General features: G+C 39.5%; 1 protein-coding gene across 4 annotated transcripts in view; it reads right to left on the bottom strand.

The window, feature by feature from the left end:
• Nucleotides 1-19,337, bottom strand: part of tnn (tenascin N) — a 51,335-nt gene that overhangs the window by 15,906 nt on the left and 16,092 nt on the right. For all 4 annotated transcript variants that reach the window (XM_084732669.1, XM_084732670.1, XM_084732671.1 and 1 more), the window contains exons 5-9: nt 17,501-17,634; nt 17,267-17,396; nt 12,671-12,853; nt 11,557-11,646; nt 1,596-1,859 (exon numbers count right to left, since the gene is read on the bottom strand). In XM_084732669.1, the coding sequence (XP_084588795.1) occupies nt 1,596-1,859; nt 11,557-11,646; nt 12,671-12,853; nt 17,267-17,396; nt 17,501-17,634 (801 nt within the window). The remainder of the gene's footprint in view (nt 1-1,595; nt 1,860-11,556; nt 11,647-12,670; nt 12,854-17,266; nt 17,397-17,500; nt 17,635-19,337) is intronic.

Raw genomic sequence — 19,337 nt, 5'->3', positions numbered from 1 at the left:
AGGTACTATGAGTATACTATGAACTATGTTAAATAGCATGCAAGCTACTACTGCGAACAATAGATGGTGACAGAACATCACCGGTTTGGCTTCTAAATTAATCCCATATGGAGTTCATCTTCTGTCTTTGTTGCTCTGTATCACTCATTATTTGTACTCTCCAAAAACAAGAACATTTTAAAAAAGCATAACCCTTTGATTTTAACACTGAAGATGGAAACTTTCAACATGTATGCAGTCTCATCTGTCCCTCGCCAGGTTCTCATTTTATAGTTAATTGATATCACCAGCTAGCAAAGTGAGTTTCAAGAAACTTCAGATATTTTCATTCATGTGCTCTCCTGCTGGTTGATGTATGAGCGAGGTTATTGAAGCTAACATGTCTGCTTCCCTCATCAAAAGACACCAGGAAAAATCTGAAAACTGAGCCTGAATGAAAACACAAATAAAAAATGTGTATAAAGACTGAAAAACTGGAAAAAGACATCAGGTAGACACTGGCAAACAGAGCCAATTAAAATAAACCAGTCTTCACCCCAACAATGGAAGCCCTGAATGCCACACGTCACAATATACCACATACAGGGGTGCAAGTGAAAATTATAAATTCAACAGCTTATTAATAATAAATCATTATTTTAAAAAGGATATCTGCTGTCATACTGCATTTCTGACCATATCAAACTTTCATAATGTCGCATCAATACAAATGTGAAAACTATCACTTCCTTTACTGTTGAGCGCATAAAAAGCTTAAATGCTTTTGTTTCCAGTGTAATTTTTAGAGATTTGGATATATGCCAGTCAGTGCTCAAAAGCATTCTTGTGCTGCTTTTCTTCAGAGACATAAAAGCAAGCTGACAGCAACAGCCGCTAAACTTCACAACAGCGAAGACAGGAGAACACAAGAGAAACAAAATACCAAAATTGGCTCCTCTCAAACTTCTTTCAGACATGTAGCCCCAGGCTAAACTAAACCGCCTTTAAATAAGGTGTCCAGCCTAATTATATTAAATAGTCTTTTTTTTTTTTTTCTCAGCAAGAGCTCAAGTTTCCCCTCTTGGCAGTTAGGCAAAGAGGGGTTAGTGTGCTAAGTGGAAAATGTCCACTGTGATGGTTTTCACTTCACACCACAAAAAAAGACAGGGAAAATCGCGCAGAACACCAGCACACAGAGGATCAAAAGGAAATGATTGGTGCATTATACGCAAGGGCTGCATGAGGTGAGAGCATCTTGCACAAAGGAGCTTAAGAAAAAAGAGACACTTAAGACATCTTTCCCTCTGTTCACACGCTGCAGAGAATAAAAGAAGAAAAGGCACACACTACCTGGAAACGCTTGAGATATCTGAGAATCACAAGTCCTTGTGTGGACCCTCAGTTAATAAATAAGGTGTACAAAGGATAAAAATGATGCTCATCTACTACTGTGGTCAAACAGAAGTATTATTTATGTCTAACCTTTGTACAATATTAAATAACAGACCCTTATTAAATGTACTTGTCCAAAATGTATATAAAGGTCATCCGTGAAGCTCTGTAATTGACACACACATCGATCACTCCAATTAACCAGGATCCCATTCAGACTTTACCTGTTTCAGCTTCTGTTGAAGTCTTCCTGCTGACTTTGTCTCCCTTGTAGGCCCAGATGTAGACAGTGTAAAGAACTCCAGGCCTCAAGCCAACCAGCCTGTATGACGTTCTGTCACGACCCACAGGTATGTCGGCACTGGAGCCCTCAGCAGAGGTGTAGCTCAACATGTAGCTGTCTATTTCTGCCTGGACTTGATCCCATGAAACTGTCGCAGTGTCCTCCGTTACTTCAGTGGTGACCAGCTGGGTGGGAGCATCGATGTCTGACGAGGAACGGATAACAAAATGTATAAGAAACAAGCAGACAGAGAAAAAAAATGAGCTCTTATTCTTCGCTGATCCATCCAAATTGGCTGTAGGAACTCAGCTGAGCAACAAGCTTAGCCTAATGACACCAAGAAAAAAGCAAAAACAAACAAACAGAACAGCAGGAGGATTTTGGTAGTAAATAAAAAAAGAAAAAAAACCACTGGCAGCTGTACCTGTCAGCAGTAGTACTGGCAGGTACAGCAGGATTAAGCAGCACAAGCTGTGAGGAGCTAGTAGGAAGGATGAAGTTGGCAGCTATAGACCCTGCAAATCCTCACACTTAAATTAACTTCCACAACAATAACAAACAGATGACTTTTGCGAGCCGCCACCTCTTAAGATTTGTTTAAGTTTGCGCAACTCTAATTACCTGGTTAAGTGTTGGAAAAAGATCGTTGTAACAGCAAAAATGTTGGCTGGCCACGTCTAGAAAGGAACTCTTCATCTGCAAAATTCTTGTGAAATTGCAGTATTTCTTCACAGTGCATGTTGTACAACATAATTGTTTTACGTGGCAACGCTGTGGTTAAAATTCAGGGACAGAAAACACCTGGTTATGTTTAGAGAAAGATTATGGTTTGGGTTTAAATGATCACTTTCGCAGGATCTTTTGCAGGTCTAGGGTTCCCTTTTAGACACCACCCTGTTTGCTGTAGACAAAGTGTGAACTCCTGTCTCCTGAACTTATACATCACTTCAGCATGTTGCAGATTCAAAGGGGTTTCAAAACATAACAAAACACACAAGTTCTCCAAATTAAACAACTAACATTATCTGATCTGATATCAGCATGGTAGCATAATTTATCTGTGCCTTCAGAACCCGTTACAAAAATAAATCTGTTTTATGATGTGACAACGCTATGCTTCAGGTTTGGTTTCTGCACATAAAGAACTTGGTTTGGTTTAGGGAAAGATCACGATTTGGCAACCTTTGTCCTCATGGTTACAATAATAAACATGTGAGTTAAGACTCAGGGACGATCGTGGTCATACTTTGAATAGCAAAAACAGTACTGACTGTTGGTTGGTAACAGGAAACAAACAGCAGCCTCCCTTATAAAAAGTCAGATGTTTTGTTGACCCCTTCCTCCGACCTCCGAGGACTTCCACCTTTGCTCCCGTCATAATTACAAGAGCAGCTAGACATAAAGCTGCGGGTAGGGATGGGAATCGAGAACCACAACTGTCAAGAACTTGTACCAAATTGTCCACTCCATTAGAAACATATGTTTTATCAATTCCTTTTATCAAGGCTGGCATGTTTTTCTGACACTCGCAAAACAATGCCGTCATCTATGCTGCTGAAAACCTGGAACAACAAGGAGTCATGGCAGAGAAAAGAAAGCCAAAGCATGGCTTCATTTCACAAAGACAGATGACAACAGGGCTCGTTGTAATGTCTGTAAAATAAGCATCTCAAGAAAGGGTGGAACCCCAGCAACAGGGTGAAACATCTTTCTGACAAATGGTGATTAGAAAAGGGTTACATCTGAATATTCTTTTCAGAGATCTGCATTCTACTGAGAGCTCTCTTCTAGTTTCTCTAGGGAAGACAGTCTCAGCAAGACAGGGATGAGTTTTTTTTAAGCTGTATGAGCCAGGGTTAGAATAGTAATGACAAATGGGTCTGAGTTTGGACTTTTGCCACAACAGCATCGAATTGGTGGAACAGCAGCAAGAACAGCAGCAAGAAGCAGTGACAGTGGCAAGTGGCAGGTAGGAGCAGGCTTTCATCTGCAGAAGTATTTTACAATCAGCTGACAGAGAGTTTATGCAACACACAAAACTCTTCCAGTATAAATTTACGCAAGCTTGTTGTCCATATTTTGTTTTTTATGGACACTGAAAAGGACAAATGTACCAAAGAAGAATTTGTACTCTGGCTCAGGAGAAGGGCTCTGTGAAGCTCTTCAGAAGAACGTCAGCAGGACATAACCCAGCTCACGGTCTCGTTCTCTGAGCTCCACTGGATGAGCTGCAGCAGGAAGAGGACGCAGCAGAACACAGAGCCTCTGTTTGCAACGGGCTTGAGGAATCACAGGAGACATTTGGAAGACGGAGGCGGAGCAGTTGGTGGTGCATGTGTGCGCGGATGGGTGTTAGTCTCTGTCGAGGGAAATCTCGATGAAAGACATGGAGGGAGACAGAAAATACACAGAGACATGGAGGCACAGTAGGAGAGACACAGAGGAAGTGAAGGGAGATGTAAAAGCAATCATCATTTAGGATTATTCCTCTGTGGCAGCGGCTCAGTCGAGGTCAGTCTTGTGTCACCGCGCAGTCTGCATCATGAAACCTGATTGATGATGCATCCAGGAGAAGAAAGGAGCTGTGTAACTGTCTAACCTCTATATCCCCTCTTTGTCTCTCTTCTCCTGTTGTCACTTTTTCGTCCTTGTGGCTTCACTGCTTGACAGTCTGTCATGAACTAAACCACAGAAGGAATTTATAACGGCTCCATGTTATGAGGATTGAGAGTTTCCTCCAAGGCCTGAAAATGAGGGTTCATTCGGTCGTCTAAGTATCTTAAATGATCGCTACTAAGGGAACCAAGAAAGCGCCTATTCATTCATCATGCAGTAAAACACCTTCATTTACACACATTTACAAGAAAGTATTCATCTAAATGTTGGGTCCAGTTCCTTTGAATACTATACTGGAGACATTGTGTTTGTGACTGTCATGATGATGACATTTTAGTTGATGATTAATTGTTATGTAAATAATTGTGATTATCTATTAGCCTTTAAGGCCTTGTAAATTAGAAATGCACACTGCAGATATGATATAAGTAACTGAAATGCACAAGGAAATTACTGACAATGACAAGTAATAATACTCAAAATAAATAATGTACTATGACCAAAACAGGCCATATCCTAATCACCATGCAGCACAAATTTCAAACAAATTCACAGAAAATTGGTAAAGGAAAATGCAATATGCATTTCCAACTACTACGAGTATGTGAATATTAAAGGTTAAACTTTGAGATAAACAGTCAGTGACACTAATTCTCCACTCAGGTACCATTAAGCTATAGCAGAAGAAGTGGGTGTAGCGAAGATAATTAAGAGAGTGCCAGTCAAACCTCACACGGTGGGAAACTATCTGAGGTTTGACTGGCACTTATGTAATAACTGTGACAGGCCTGTTTGTGACAGTATGTTTGGCTGGTTCACTGCATGTTTTGCAAGTCTTAACTTTTGTTTTTATGTATTTTGTGGCACGCTGAATGTTCACACAGGCTGTGTATTTTGTTTTCACTATTGCACCTAATAATTTCACACCAGAAGTGTGTGAGTGAGTACGACCAGGCAGACACACAGACAGTAGGGGCCACCAGCCATGTTGTATTTGCATCTTGTAAATGTGCAGCAGCTCAGAAGTAGTTGTCACACATACACATGTAGGAATTTCATTCCGGTGGCACTGGCAGTGACTTTTAGATTGTTGTGAAAAAAATGCACATGTAATAGTCCACAAGCGACTTTGCCAAGGCAAGACTTGTCAGTTTGTAGAGGATGAACCCCGCTTTCTGTCTCAAATAGTAGGCTTCCACTCAGCATTAGGGATTGCCTGATTTCCTGGGGCAAGTAAAGTGTCACTTTGGTCTAGTAAATATAATAACTCTCACTTCAATCAAATGGTAAAACAAAGGTTTTTCGCAGAGCTGATGGTGGAAGTGGCTAAACTTCTCATCTCTGTTTAGAGTTGCACATGCACAGTAAAGGCAGTCACAGGACAATGGCAGTGGCTAAAGACAAGTTAATGAGACCAAGGGAGCATTTCAATCATTCTGGAAACATGAGGTTAGCTGGGTGGCATTAAAGCATGTGGGTGAAACTCCAACTATGTTATATGTAGAAACAAGGTTGTTTTTTAAAGGCTTGCAAAGTTTCCGTGTGTAGTAATCACAAAACTAGTTATTTTTTGTTATTTGGGTTGCATTTGGATTTATAGTACACTGTTAAGACGTAACAAGCTTTACTTGTATCAAATCAGACAAAAACTGGAAATAATATGTTCTTTATTAGACATTAAACAAACACAACTATACTCTAGTTAGACACAGTACACCCAACTGGTGTTGTTTTTTTTCCCCTCATGTTCCTTCTCCCTGTTTGGCATTATTTTGTTACTGTCTGCAGTTCTTTTTGCTCTTATAGACTGTATAGCTGCTGTCTTGGCTATCTGATATATTCTAGGTGTTATTAGATCTTTTTTTTTTCCAAACACTTTCTGAGGGTGCCTTGCATTTGCTCTGAAGTTACAGAGTATGATGGATCGAGTTTCTCCAGACGTTCTACCCCACTGGCTGCATAGCGACAGTGGCTACCGGGCTGCAGAGCACGAGCTGTGGCTTTGGCCATTTGGAAAACAGCTTATCCATTATGGGTGGCATGTTCAGCAGAGGCATCGACCACAAGGCGCACAGTAACAGGCCGTCTTTCATCATTTACAGCCTCACAGCTCCACAGAGCAGCAGAAGCCGCGCAGTACGTCTGCGGCTGGAGCAGAGGGAGAACGTGTCAATAGGTGCCATTGTTTCAGAGACTACCGCATGTCAGGTGTGACATATGTTTTGTTGTGGAGTCCCCTGGCTGCCACAGGCTTTTTTTCATGTTTGTCCAACAATCTATTTGTACCATAAGCACCTCATAATTCTTTATGACAGAACTGACTTGTCTATTTTGCCATCCCTATGATGTCAAAGCCTCTTTTTCATAAATCATCCTCTTGTTATCCATCTACTGCACTTGCAGGCATACAAATCACATAGTTTTATAGATACATCATTAGATCAATTAGATTTTTTTACATTATATGTTCTAATACCGTCAAATCACTACAAAATATCAATATATTATTATCTCTAACAATGGGAGGTGCTTCTTTTCTGTTCCACACATTTAAGCCTCTTGCTTTTAACTACGTGTTCATGTTCGTATTCTGTGTCTGTTTGGAGCACTGGTCGTGCAAATCCTCAGAAATTAACGTGACTTATATGCAAGCTACTGGAATTTCTCATTTCAATACAATTCGTGGAAAATATTGATATTCAATACCAATTTTGATACCACAGGCAAAAATCAACTCAACATTGTGGGCATAAAATGTGTGACTTTGATTAAAAGATAAATGTAAACCTACAACATGCACCACAGCAGTGCGTGTTAACTCAATGATAAAGATTGGTATTGATATCAGTATCGATATTTATCGATGTATCAATGTTTTTGACAACACTAGTTCACATACACATGTGGTCTCTTGCCTCACCAATACAATGTGGGGTTGGAGTATTTATCATTATCTCCATTAAATATCTCTTCGCACATTTTCACTTGTCATTTTTCTGGCATCCGCTGAGCAGAGCCGTCTCAGAAAACACTGACGGACAAGTCTGAGCAGTCAGGGTGCTCCCACTGGGCCACACGAGGTGCTATAGTGTGTCCAGATAACGTAAAAACTAAACATTCAGCTCCTCCACTCCAGTCCAAGTCCATCTGCTTTTGGTTATACGGGCCTTGGCGGTGACTTTATTGAATCTGAATCAGCAGCGGCAGCAGCCATGGTATGTTATGTTTATACGCCTTATAATCTTTTGGCAGGTTAGTGACTGTGAAACGTCTGCTCCAAGTCGGGATCCCTTTGGTTCTGGTGTTTTCCTGAATGTTAGCTGTCACTGAATCATTTTACTCAGGATGGCAGTTAAAGGACGCCATACAGCCACCCACAGAAGCACACGCACACGGACCAGCATAATTTCAACACACCACAGGCTGAGAGAGGATGATTTACAGAGCCACATTCAATGCACATTTGGAAGTCAGCCATAAGTATAAGGTGTCATTCAAAAAGTACATGCAGCATAGAGCTCACTGCAGTCTTTACATTTAACAAGTTACAAGGCCATAACACATACCAGCACCAATTTTATCAGTTTATTAAGACCATATTAGCTTACGCCATGATGTCAGCTCGTCTTTGTTGGGTCTGATAATCTGATAATTATTTTGTTATCGTTTACATCACTTTATCTGTGAAACTACAATTTAAGTTGGACAGCTCCTTACAGCATATCACAGCTGTAGTGAGTGACGGCGAGGTCAACAAGTCAACAAGTCTCTTGCTGATAATAACAGTGCAGCCAGGAAAGAGGGAAAGCATCGGCAAACTCCTTGAACTCTTAGTCATATCGGCTCTTTAGATTTTTTTTTATCAAATTGCTTGTGTGCCTTTACTTTGCCACATTTATCTGTAGTGAGAGAAAACATCAGGAAACATCGCAACCAGATGGCCGCCATTGTGTTTCAAGTTTCCAACGGAGTCTCCAGAGACTCAGAGCAAAATGTCAAACTAGGCAGTACTGATCAACTAGGGATCAATATTATGTTTCCTATTTCTCACTTAAAATGTTTTCAGAAACACATTTTAGTGTACTGTTCAGTAATACTAGAAACTTTCTGACCAGACAGGCTGCCATTATTCCCTGCTGAGCCAAAACCAAGCACCGCCAAGTTACAGTACATCAACCACCAGCTCCACGCTCTCGACTGCACGGCACATTCTCTGGTTGCACAAAAACCAAGATGGTGTCCCCAAAAATGCCAAACTAGAGGCTTCAAATAAGAGGCCCACAAACCAATGGATGACTTCACAGTCGGTTCACACTTGGATATCCTAACCTGGCCTGTCTGGTAAGATGATTATGCTCAAATCTGATGTACACTACTTGGTTAGAAAAACGCTGTTTGTTGGACAGAAGACTCGATTACACCATTCACAGCGTTGTCAATGAAAACATCTTTTCAGTCTTTGTAATCTTGAAGAAACAACCTAAATAAATTCCCACAATGGCTAATTAATTACATAATCTATGTGATTATTTTTCTTTTTTTGTATTGGTAAGTCAGGAGAGACTGAAAGAGAATAAGGAACCACAACTAAATATGCTAAAAAACATGGCAGCAATAAACTTGAGGAAACTGAGGAAGAGAAATGTAAGAAAGAGAGGAAGACAGATGGTAAATATGAGGAAGAAAAATAAAAGGGAGTCAGCTATAGTCTCTACAGACAAAAGCTCAGTTTCATACCATAACAGCAGCTGCACTGTAATGTATTACCTACTGTTACAGTAATGTCACTGAAATCGGTTCTTTGTGACCCATTATTTTAATATCCCGCTTATTCTTGCTCTGGATATCTCAATAAATATCTTGATTTCTCAGTTTCCTTATTGTCCCTGTCCTCTCCAATTACCCCTGCTCATTTTTTACCTTCATTTCTTACTGTAACCGCCTGCTGTCTTCTTTTTCTTTATTGCTGTTGCTCCGGGTTTTTGTGTATTCTCCACCTTTCCTCTTTATGTTCCTGTTATCTCACACTGCGTATAACCACCCTGGTCCCAATGCAAACAGCGTGCACGTTGAGATAATAGGCGAGTGTGCTCTGTGCTGCTCCATGCCAGTCATCATGAAACCAGCACATTCTTCCTGGCAAGCAGAGCTGAGGACTATCCTCCTCAATCACCTCTAAGCCTTTTCGTGAAACACCTAAAATGAAGGATTGTAGCTACTGGAGTGGAGACAAGCCACTGTCTGTCTGGTGTAGATTAGCACAGTCACAAAGTCACACACACACACACACACGCAATTACTACACGAGTAGGTGGCACACGCACACACAGAAAAAAAAGATTAGCAGTGACAGGGGTCCTTGAGTACCTGACTGCTGCAAAAGAAGAGAGGTGAGTTTTGAAAGTACCTAGCTAACACTGATGACTAAAAACCATTAAATTGACTGCCTGAGGGTCTAAAAAACGAAGTGCCATCAACCTGGAGTTTGCTTTTGAACTGAGCGAGCTCTGAGGGTGGATGAGAGCAAAGGTGAAGGAGGGAAGAGAGGAACGGAAATTTAAAAAGACAGAAAAGCAGAAAATAACAAAGCGAAAATGAGCACAATAATGGCAGTAACTGAAGACCTGTCGTGCCATTGTGGACCATTTGTCAGTCATTTAATAATAACTTCAAAGGAGCTGAACGTCATGCAGAGCTGGCAAAAGAACAAACATCCTTTACTTGTGTAGAAGTGCAGACAGTTTGTGTAAAAGAAAGACTTTATTATTGTTATCATGAAGAAGTACTGATTCAGTTTAGGCTCTGAAATATATTCAAAGCATAAAAGTTGAATTTTGCCCTCTGAGGTACATTTCTAGTGGCTGAACGTCACCCTTTCTCTGAATTTAATGTTGTTTTTTGAATTGTTGTGCCTTTTTTCTCTTATTACGCCATTTCTCATCTTGTGTCAAAATTATTTGTGTTGTTTCATCTTTTTCTTTTTTCATCCTGTTACTTTATTTTTTAGTTTGTTAAATCATTTTTCATCTTGTTTTCATCTCATCGTGCTATTTTTTTTCTTGTTACATCATTTATCGTTGTCACATCTTTCTGGTCTTGTTATGTCATTTCTCAGTGTGTTACATCGTTTTTCATCGTTATGTTTTTTTCTCATCTTGTCATGTCTTTTTTCTTGTTACATAATTTTTTGTCTTGTTTTTTTTCATTATGTCTTTTTCATCTTTTGTCATCTTTCTGTTTGTTACATCATGTGTTATTGTTCCATCCATTTAGACTGAAATCAGTCTTGATGGAAGGCAGCACGTAGTGATGAAAAATCAAATAAATAATTCCCCTAAAATTGATTAAAACCTAAATAACCACTCTACTTTGAAAACGCAAGGAGTGGAAAGTACAAATAATTGTGTTAAAATGTAGGGAGCAAAAGTAAGATGTTTTCAGATATATTCAAGTAAAGTACAGATACCTGAAAACTCTTCTTAAGAACAGTAATGAAGTATTTGTACTTAGTTACTTCCCACCTCTGATCTCATGACCAGCTGTTAAAGTAAAAATTGTAAAATGAATTCCTCCTCACGTCCTTTAAACAGTCTAGAACACGGTCAGACCAAACGTGTCGAACTCAGTGCCACGCCGCTAAAATCCAACTTTACCAGATGGACTCTGTAAATCATGGGCCTTCTCACCTCAACCATCAGGGACCATCTTGTAGTCGTTACACCGTTCATATCATGTTTCCCCTCGGTGACCAGGCTCACCGCAGCCATTACGACCTGTCCAGACTATTAGGCTGTAAATTCCAGCCCTCTGTCATTAACCCATAATCGTGCTCCTTGCTGGCTGTATTCATTATGCTATGATCACTGTCTGTGTGCGGAAGGTAATACCAGGTTGTATCACGCAGAGTGTCAGTATTGTGTATGACAGATTATGTGTTTTTCCTATTAGGTTCTGACCGCCGGTGAATTATAGGTCGATTGACAAAAGTTAAAAGCTGTCTTTTGATGCTGCACCCGATTCAAAACTAAGTGGAATATGGATTTGCTCTCTGTTTCTTTAATGTCCTTCACTTCTAAAAGAGGCCGATCTATCATTTTAAGTGTTATCCAATTCAGACACAGTCAGTGGTAGCACAGATGCAAGTCTCTGTGATTTCCATCCAGTCAGCAGTCCATTTGGGGAAAATTGGGCTCATTCTGTGCTTACCGATATTAGAAATAATTTGCCAAAGCACTGGTCACACATTAGCTTAAATGGGTGGTAAATGCTCATGTGTTGAAACTGACCTGTGGCCCCGGTGACAGAGGAAGATTTTCCCTCAGTGGTTCCTTTGATGGCCTGCACAGAGATCTGGTACTCTGTCCCTGGAAACAGGCCTGCGGGAAGACACATTTTTTTTAAATTGTAAGGATGTAATGAACTGCAGTCTGAACCATTGTAACACTGAATGCCACATCATTATACCACATGGTTATCTTTCATGGCTGTATTCCCTTACAGAATACTGAATGTTTTCATCTTGTCAAGTCTAAATGTAACAACCTGAAAAGGACGTTTTTGATTAACCTGATCATTACTGTCTAAACAGAGGCCGTAACTTATGATGATCATCACAGGCAAACTTCGAAACTTCTGAAGTAGACATCGTTCCATCATACCTGAATGTTATCGTCTATCTATATTTCTATGCATATCGACTGTTTATGCAATCAGGTCTCTTCAATCTGCATACAAATAACAGAACTTTAAACTTTCTCATTGCATGCAGCGCATATGCCAAAGTTAAAGTAGACAGCAGATTCATAGTCAGCTCAACTTTGTCATATATGGTCAGGTGACCTTCGTCATCATAGTAACAAAAATAACTGTGATTTAGGTAACAAAACTACGTAATATATAACATTATGTCATTTAATACGTATAATACTAATACTAATTTTATACTATACTAATTATTTTCTCTCCACCCCCGTCTACTTGCATGCATCTGGCATATGTCCAAAGAAAAACAAAAAAAAACAAAACAACACTTCAGAAACGACAGCGTATCTTACTTGTACCCTGCAACTGCACTTCTCTATCTTTTTAAAGAAGTATATGAAAAAGTAATATATGTAAATGACAGCTGTCAGGACATAAAACCACTGATCTGTCGGTGAAATCGGAAATCAAATCATGACTGTGAAAAATTTTTTTAAGAAGAATCCAACAGGCAAGATATTATCACTAGAGTAACAAAATAAAAGAAATTACACCAAAAAAAAGTCAATTGAATCAGAGGATTTAATATTGAGAAGTAAATTATTATCGAATTTAGGGGCAAATAGTAATCTCTGGGGTTCCAGTGTGTTTTACTTGTCCAGTATTTATGTCTTGTATTTTATCTGTTACAACACTTACCCACAATAGTGTGTTTTGTGCGCGCCTCCTGGCTCCTCTGTACGTTCAGCTCCTCCTCCTGTCCTGCCGGGTCCGTGTGTGTGAGCCTGAAGTGATCCACCTCGGCCGGTGGGTTCTTCCAGTCCACATCAATAGAGACTTCTGTCTGGCCAAGAACTCGGATATCATCTATAGCTGAGACATCTGGGAGGGATACGAGAGTTGGACGTCAAGGTGGGACTGGGTGTACAGACATGACCCTTAAACTAGAAACCCTGAATTAAAGCCCCTTAAATCCCAAGCATCTGCCCCGCTCTGCTCCCATGTCCTTGAGCTGCATGATGAATTCCACCTTCTAATGTGACCTTCATGGGGAGGGGGCCATTCAGGAATTTCCCTTATGCCGACTAAGAAAACTTCATCAAAATATCAGCAAGTTACTCCTTGTTCCTCCACATATTGAAGATAATATCTTCACTGAAATGTCATTATGTAACACACTCACAAATTAAAAGTTAAATTCACTCAAGGGTTCCCTTGATACGATCTTACTTGGTCTGTTATAACCAGTAGCTTCTGTCTCATTTCATTGACTTGATTCAAATTTACCAATATTACATAACGGTCAGTTGTGACCACAGTCACGTGGTATCGCTTTAATTATGAAAATACATGGTAGCATATTTAGTTATTATCATGTTAGGATATAGAGTCAGGGACATTGTGACTGATGTAAAATTCTTAAATAAAATGCATCCAAAAGTCCATCTCCTAATCCAGCTCATTTAACAAAATTGTTAAAGTGGAAAACAACTTCACTGCAAGTGGTATTATTACTTGTCCTGACAGATTTCTTTCCATTTCTTCAGAACTTCATGAAGAACTTATATCCTCTTTGGATATAAGAGAGAAGACAGAAGCATGTTCACTCAAGAGGTAAAGTGAAAACTACAATTATGACGTGCATTGCATAGTTATAACATAGTTTGTTTCAGTCTATTGCTAATGTTTAAGGTGACTATTTCTATTTTTAAAGGACCAGTGTGTTGGATTTTGGGCCATCTAGTGGTGAGCTTGCATACTGCAAACACCTCATTTTTCCTTTCTTTTTTAAAGCACATAGTAGAACCTCTGGTGACCATAAACATGAAAGATGTGAAAGGTTGAATCCAGAGACAGTGTTTGGTTTGTCTGGTCTGGGCTGCTACACAAACATGCCGGTGAAACCTCTGTGGAAAAGGACCCACGCTCTCTGCAGATACAAACGTTTCATTCTAAGGTAACAAAAATACAACATTTCTTATTTTGAGGTAATTATACACAAATGAAAACATGAATATTATATTCAATTTCTGCCATATTCTGCCAATAACTCTTCTACACATCTTACTGGACCTTTAAATGAAATTGTTATGATGGTTGTCATGGGTTGGAGTTTTCTTGGTTATTTCCTGTTTTATTTTGTAGTCCTTGTCCTCCCTCATGTGTCTTTACTTCCCGTCTTTGTCCTTTTCATGCTCTTTTTTGATTCCCATTGGTTTCACCTGTCTGTCCACCTGTGTCTCATTAGTTCTTTGTCTATTTAGTCCCTGTGTGTCTCTGTTTCTTTGTCAGTCTGTTGTTGCCCTTGTGTGTCTCCGGTCTTGCCTTCTTGTGTTGGACCTTGCAGCATTTTCCTGGGCTGTTTTTTTGTGTTTTGTCTTTTTCTGAATTCTTCTTTGGAAACTGGTTTTGACCCTCCTGCGTTTTTCATAAGCTTTTGTTCCTTTGTTTTCTTAATTAAATACATTTGATCTGACTTTGCTTTGCAGTCTGCATTTTGGGTCCTCCACCTTGTTTACTTTTGACACACATAACAGATGGTATTATTAATGCGCTCATATTATTGTTTGTCTGTCGTTAAACAAAAAAAAAAAAAAGACATGCATAATTTAAGATTAGATTAAGATCAAGGAAAAAAGGTTGGCAACCACTGATTTATGATACTGTGAGTCAGATGTACATCCAAACAGAGGCAACTGACAGTCACTGGAGGGACTAAAGGCTATTTCACTTCACTTCATTAATATATGAAATATATGTAGCTGCATATAAAGACAGGTACCATTTAGAAGAATAACCAGGAGGGATGTCAAGAATAGCAACACAGGATGGGAAAGGACAGAACAAAACCATCAAACAAAACAAATGCAGCCAAATAAAAAGGGTTTGCATTTTTTAACGCCAACTGCTGTGTTTTTGTATGGGAAAAAGAAAAACATTCACTTAAGCAGTCTTTTGAAGTAGATCATCGTTTGAAGTCTTAAACTATGCAACCAGTGTGCTGCGTCCCCCTCACACAACCATGAGCCAGATGATGGCGTGTCTTCTCATGCCCATATGGGAATGCCATGCTCTGCGAGGTTTTCCATGGTTAACCAGGCTAACCACACATTACAGTCGAACTCAATCTCTCCATCTGTCTGTCTGTCTCACTCACGCCCACCAATCCTGTCTAGTAATCTCTTTCTCGTCACATCTGTCTCTACCACATCTGTGAGCAAATCCGATTTCCATTAAACACATCCGTGGAGCCATTTCCTTGTAATTACCTTTAAATTTAATGCCTAACAAACCAGCGCTTAATGAAACACTTAGTAATGACAGGCCTCAGCTTGTTCATTGCTTTTTAGCACAGCATTTGCGTAAAAGAGATACACGGCAGATTTAAATATGGGAAAAAAATTGTTTTACTTAAGAAACTCGAAGTAATTTAGCATAAGTGGAACAGACTGTTTATTTGTGCATGAATATTCACTTTGAACAAGTAGTCGACTGATAAGGGTTTTTCAATGGTCGATGCTGATATTAAAGGTATAATCTGCAATATTCACCTTCAAAACTTTTAAAAACTCTTATAAACAGAATCCCTTTCGTAGAATCACTTATGACCCACTAGAAGTGTGTGGTGGTGGCTGTATCTGCAGAAACCCTCACTTGACATCCTGATGTGTTTACGAAGAGGTCAGACAAATCCAACTGACTCTACTTTTAAGAGAGCGAAGCGCCTGATGGCCAATATATAATGCAGATATTAAAACAAAGAAAATTCATGTATATTTCCATTATTTCCTGCACATTATCATCTAATATACATGGTTATATTAACCAGTAACACGTTGTTTTAGATGATTGATTTTAGATGGCTGTTTTTTTATGAATTTCACTTCTGAAACCCTGCTGGCGGGGCATGAAGCTGTGTGAAGGACAGATCAAAACCACGCTGCAGACATAATGTCTGGACTTGAACAAACTTTTTCACCACCTTCCCAAAAGTTACAAAGGGAAATCGCTAACATCGTTTCACAACAGCCACATTGACAAGGCTGCCTGCAGATGCGTCTGCACACATTTTTTTGCTTTTCAGCCATGAGAGAGCAAGCATCGGCCAATGCTAATTATCTCAAAATGTCTGAATCGGCCGACCAATAAGTCAGGCTTTATTGTTATTGTTCTGAGGACCCGTCACCTCAAATTTCTCCATCATTTTGCTGCGTACTTGCTTCTCTCTCAAAATCTAGACTCTAAATCTGTAACACCTCCTTTCTTTAAACCAGGAGTGTCAAACCCAGTTTAATTCCAGGCCACATCAGTGTTATGGTTCCCCTCAAGGGCCCATTTGATTACTATTGTTTTTAGTAATAACTTAATAATTAATGACTAGCTCTAAAAGCAGAAGTCGAGGGATGGAAAATGGCAAGCGGACACTCAAGTGGCAAGCAGACAGTTTATTAAAAAATTAAATACACAAAGTTGTGTGTATAAGTAATATAGTCAAAATATCAGTGAGGCTCGATTCAGTTTCTGTAGCCAAAAGGCAAGGTTTCAAATCCAAAATGTAAAAAAGTGGCAATGACACTTCCTGTTACACTGTTACAAAAAAGACATAGCGGCTTGTCTCCATTGAGTAAAAACATGTATTCGCATTCCCATCTCTCATTAAACTGCCTTCAGTGTATGTCAGCTTTTCTTTTCCTGGACATTTTGATAGGTTGCTACAATTAACGTTACTAGCTACCGCCACTCGGCTGGAGTATCACTGCTGACAATGACTTTAATGAGATGATAGTCAGCGTATACTGACATCTGGCAGCTAGACGCCTTCAGTGTGTGGAAAACAAAATCGGGACACCACGCTTCTGTAATGCAGCACAGAAGTGTCAACTGTTGTGCAAGTTATATTGTTTGCAAGAGGTGCCTGGCCTGATTTTGCCCACGGGCCTCAACTTTGACACATGTGCTCTAAACATTTAAGAGCACGACACTGGTGTTAGTGTTTCATGCTTCATTACACTTGTACTTACGTTTGACCTCAAATGTGACCATTTAATCCTGAGAAAATCTAACCAAATCCCCTAGACCTGCAGGCCATACCTGGCCTTCCTGCCACATGAGTCTTTAATAGGTCACATCTGCCTTTGCCCTAAACCACTGACACATTTAAAAGCAACATGCTGCAGCCGGCCCCATTCCACTTCACCAGTAATGAATCTTATTCTGAGTCATGCTCGTTTAGTCAAAATAAGCTCAAGGCCTGGTTGCTGTTTTTCAGTCCTGATCACAACAGTCTGTGCTCACCTGTGGTGGCCTCAATCCTGTCCGCCTCACTTTGGATTTCCTTGATGACAGCATACACCTGCACAATGTAAGTAACCCCAGGAGACAGTCCTGTGATGAGGTAGGAGTTCTCCGTGTTGGGAACCCGGACCTAAGATACAGTCGGATGAAACAAAGGCGTGTTAAAAATATGGTTCTCCTTTATTTGACACGTCCGCTGATGTGTCTAAAAAAAAACAAAAAAAAAACACCTACTTGCTGCAGGGCACTCTCATCATCCTTGGGATGATATGTCAAAATGTAATACTCTGCCCCGCGAACTGACTCCCACTCCACCAGGAGAGAGACGTCGGTCACCTGGACCAGCCGCAGACCCTGAGGGCCGAGAACTGAGGGAGAGATAGACAGGGACAAAGTTTAATAGAGGTTGTAGCACATTTTAATACAATGTTCCATTACTTTAATTGCTTCCTTGAATAAAACCCTCTGTCATTTTCAGTCGTTATGTCTTTTCACCCTCCCTTAGTGCAATTTCATAAAAGCCCTGAAAATGTATTTTCTCTCTAACACTATAAGTCCTTCTATTTAACATGTATAATCAGTAAATGTGTGATAAATTGCTCATAACAGAGGACACAAGCATTTATTCATGTGTAGTATTTGTCAGGAATTATAATTTATCCACTGAAGATACATTTAATGTTACTACAACTGTATTTTACTATATTTTCATTCATTATTTGTTGATTCACCAGCCTCCATTTCTGTGTGTCAGCTGCATTATAGAATGCTATAAACCATTTATTACATACACACTGAACAATGATAAATTGAGGGACTTAAATTAAAGTGTCATCAGCCTACATAAAACAAGAAACGAGGCTCTACATGAGCACATTTTCTGTCATGATCTTAAAAAATTATTGTTATCTCGCATGAAAGACTTTTAAAAGATTTTTATTTTCTCTGGGTTCTTATCACTGGTTTGAAGCAGGCGTAGGAATAAAACACACATATGCAAGTCACAAGCCAAGCCATATGAAATAATCACTGAATACAAATTTTATTGTTTTTAAGCAAACCTGCTCCATGATAACAATTCAGGGGATTTAATGAAAAGACTGTCAATGTTTTATGCATGTTTTAGCCAATTTAAAACATCACTGTTGAGCATTTTCCAAAGTATACCACATGTTTTATGATATATTTCTATATTTTTATATTTATTTATTTATTTAAGTCACTGTTGGTCATTTCATCTCAGTTCAGCACAGGGAAAGAGCTTGTACAGACTTGAAATCACAGTTGCAGACTTAACAAAAATGAATAAAGAACCACAAAAAGATAATTAAACTTACACAGCAAAAGTAATGCTCACCTGTGAATGAAAATCAGATTATCATCAGCAACATTTCTTTTAAAATGTTGGTATGCTAGGCGCATCAGCAGCTTAACATAGTCCAGTGCACAAGTTTTTAAAACTTTCTTTGTTTGAATAAAATAAACCCCAACAATAAAAGCAGACATGGTGTTCTAGTCGCTGAAGTTTACTGTGTATTGAATTTACAGACAGAGAGCAGTGTCTGCCTAGAAGGTGAGAAAAACACTGTTGTGTTATAATATTTACACATTTAATAACCTTTTCTCACTTTCATCGCCCTTCCTTCTCTTTTACCCGTCCGTCCCTCTTATACCATGTGACAGGATCATGAACCAGGCTGAAGCAATTCATTATTTTGAACTCTGAGGTTTCTTCCCAAACCTGAGACCGAAAAATATTGGTTTCCAGTGGTTATACAAGGTCTTCAATGGAGATGATGGAAAAAATATGGCAGGGGGCGAATAAAAAGGTATATAACTGCGGGGGTGTGCAATAACAAAACAGCAGCCAAAAAGACAGAAGACAGCAAGTCAGCAGTGCTGGGCGGAGTGAGGCTTTCCACAAACAAGAAGAACGTCATGTGGGTACGATAGAGGGAAATAAATGGTTGATGGTGGTACGTTTAGAGAAGAACAGCACGGGACACACAGACGTAAGCATATTTCAAAGGAAAAAAAGTGAAGGAGTGGTGAAGGGGTCTGCCATAATTTT

Source organism: Lutjanus erythropterus, chromosome 12, assembly GCF_056507025.1.
Source record: "Lutjanus erythropterus isolate fLutEry1 chromosome 12, fLutEry1.hap2, whole genome shotgun sequence".
NCBI classification, from domain to species: Eukaryota; Metazoa; Chordata; class Actinopteri; order Lutjaniformes; family Lutjanidae; genus Lutjanus; species Lutjanus erythropterus.
The sequence above is the reverse complement of the archived record's forward strand: the minus strand, read 5'-3'. Positions and strand labels throughout refer to the sequence as shown.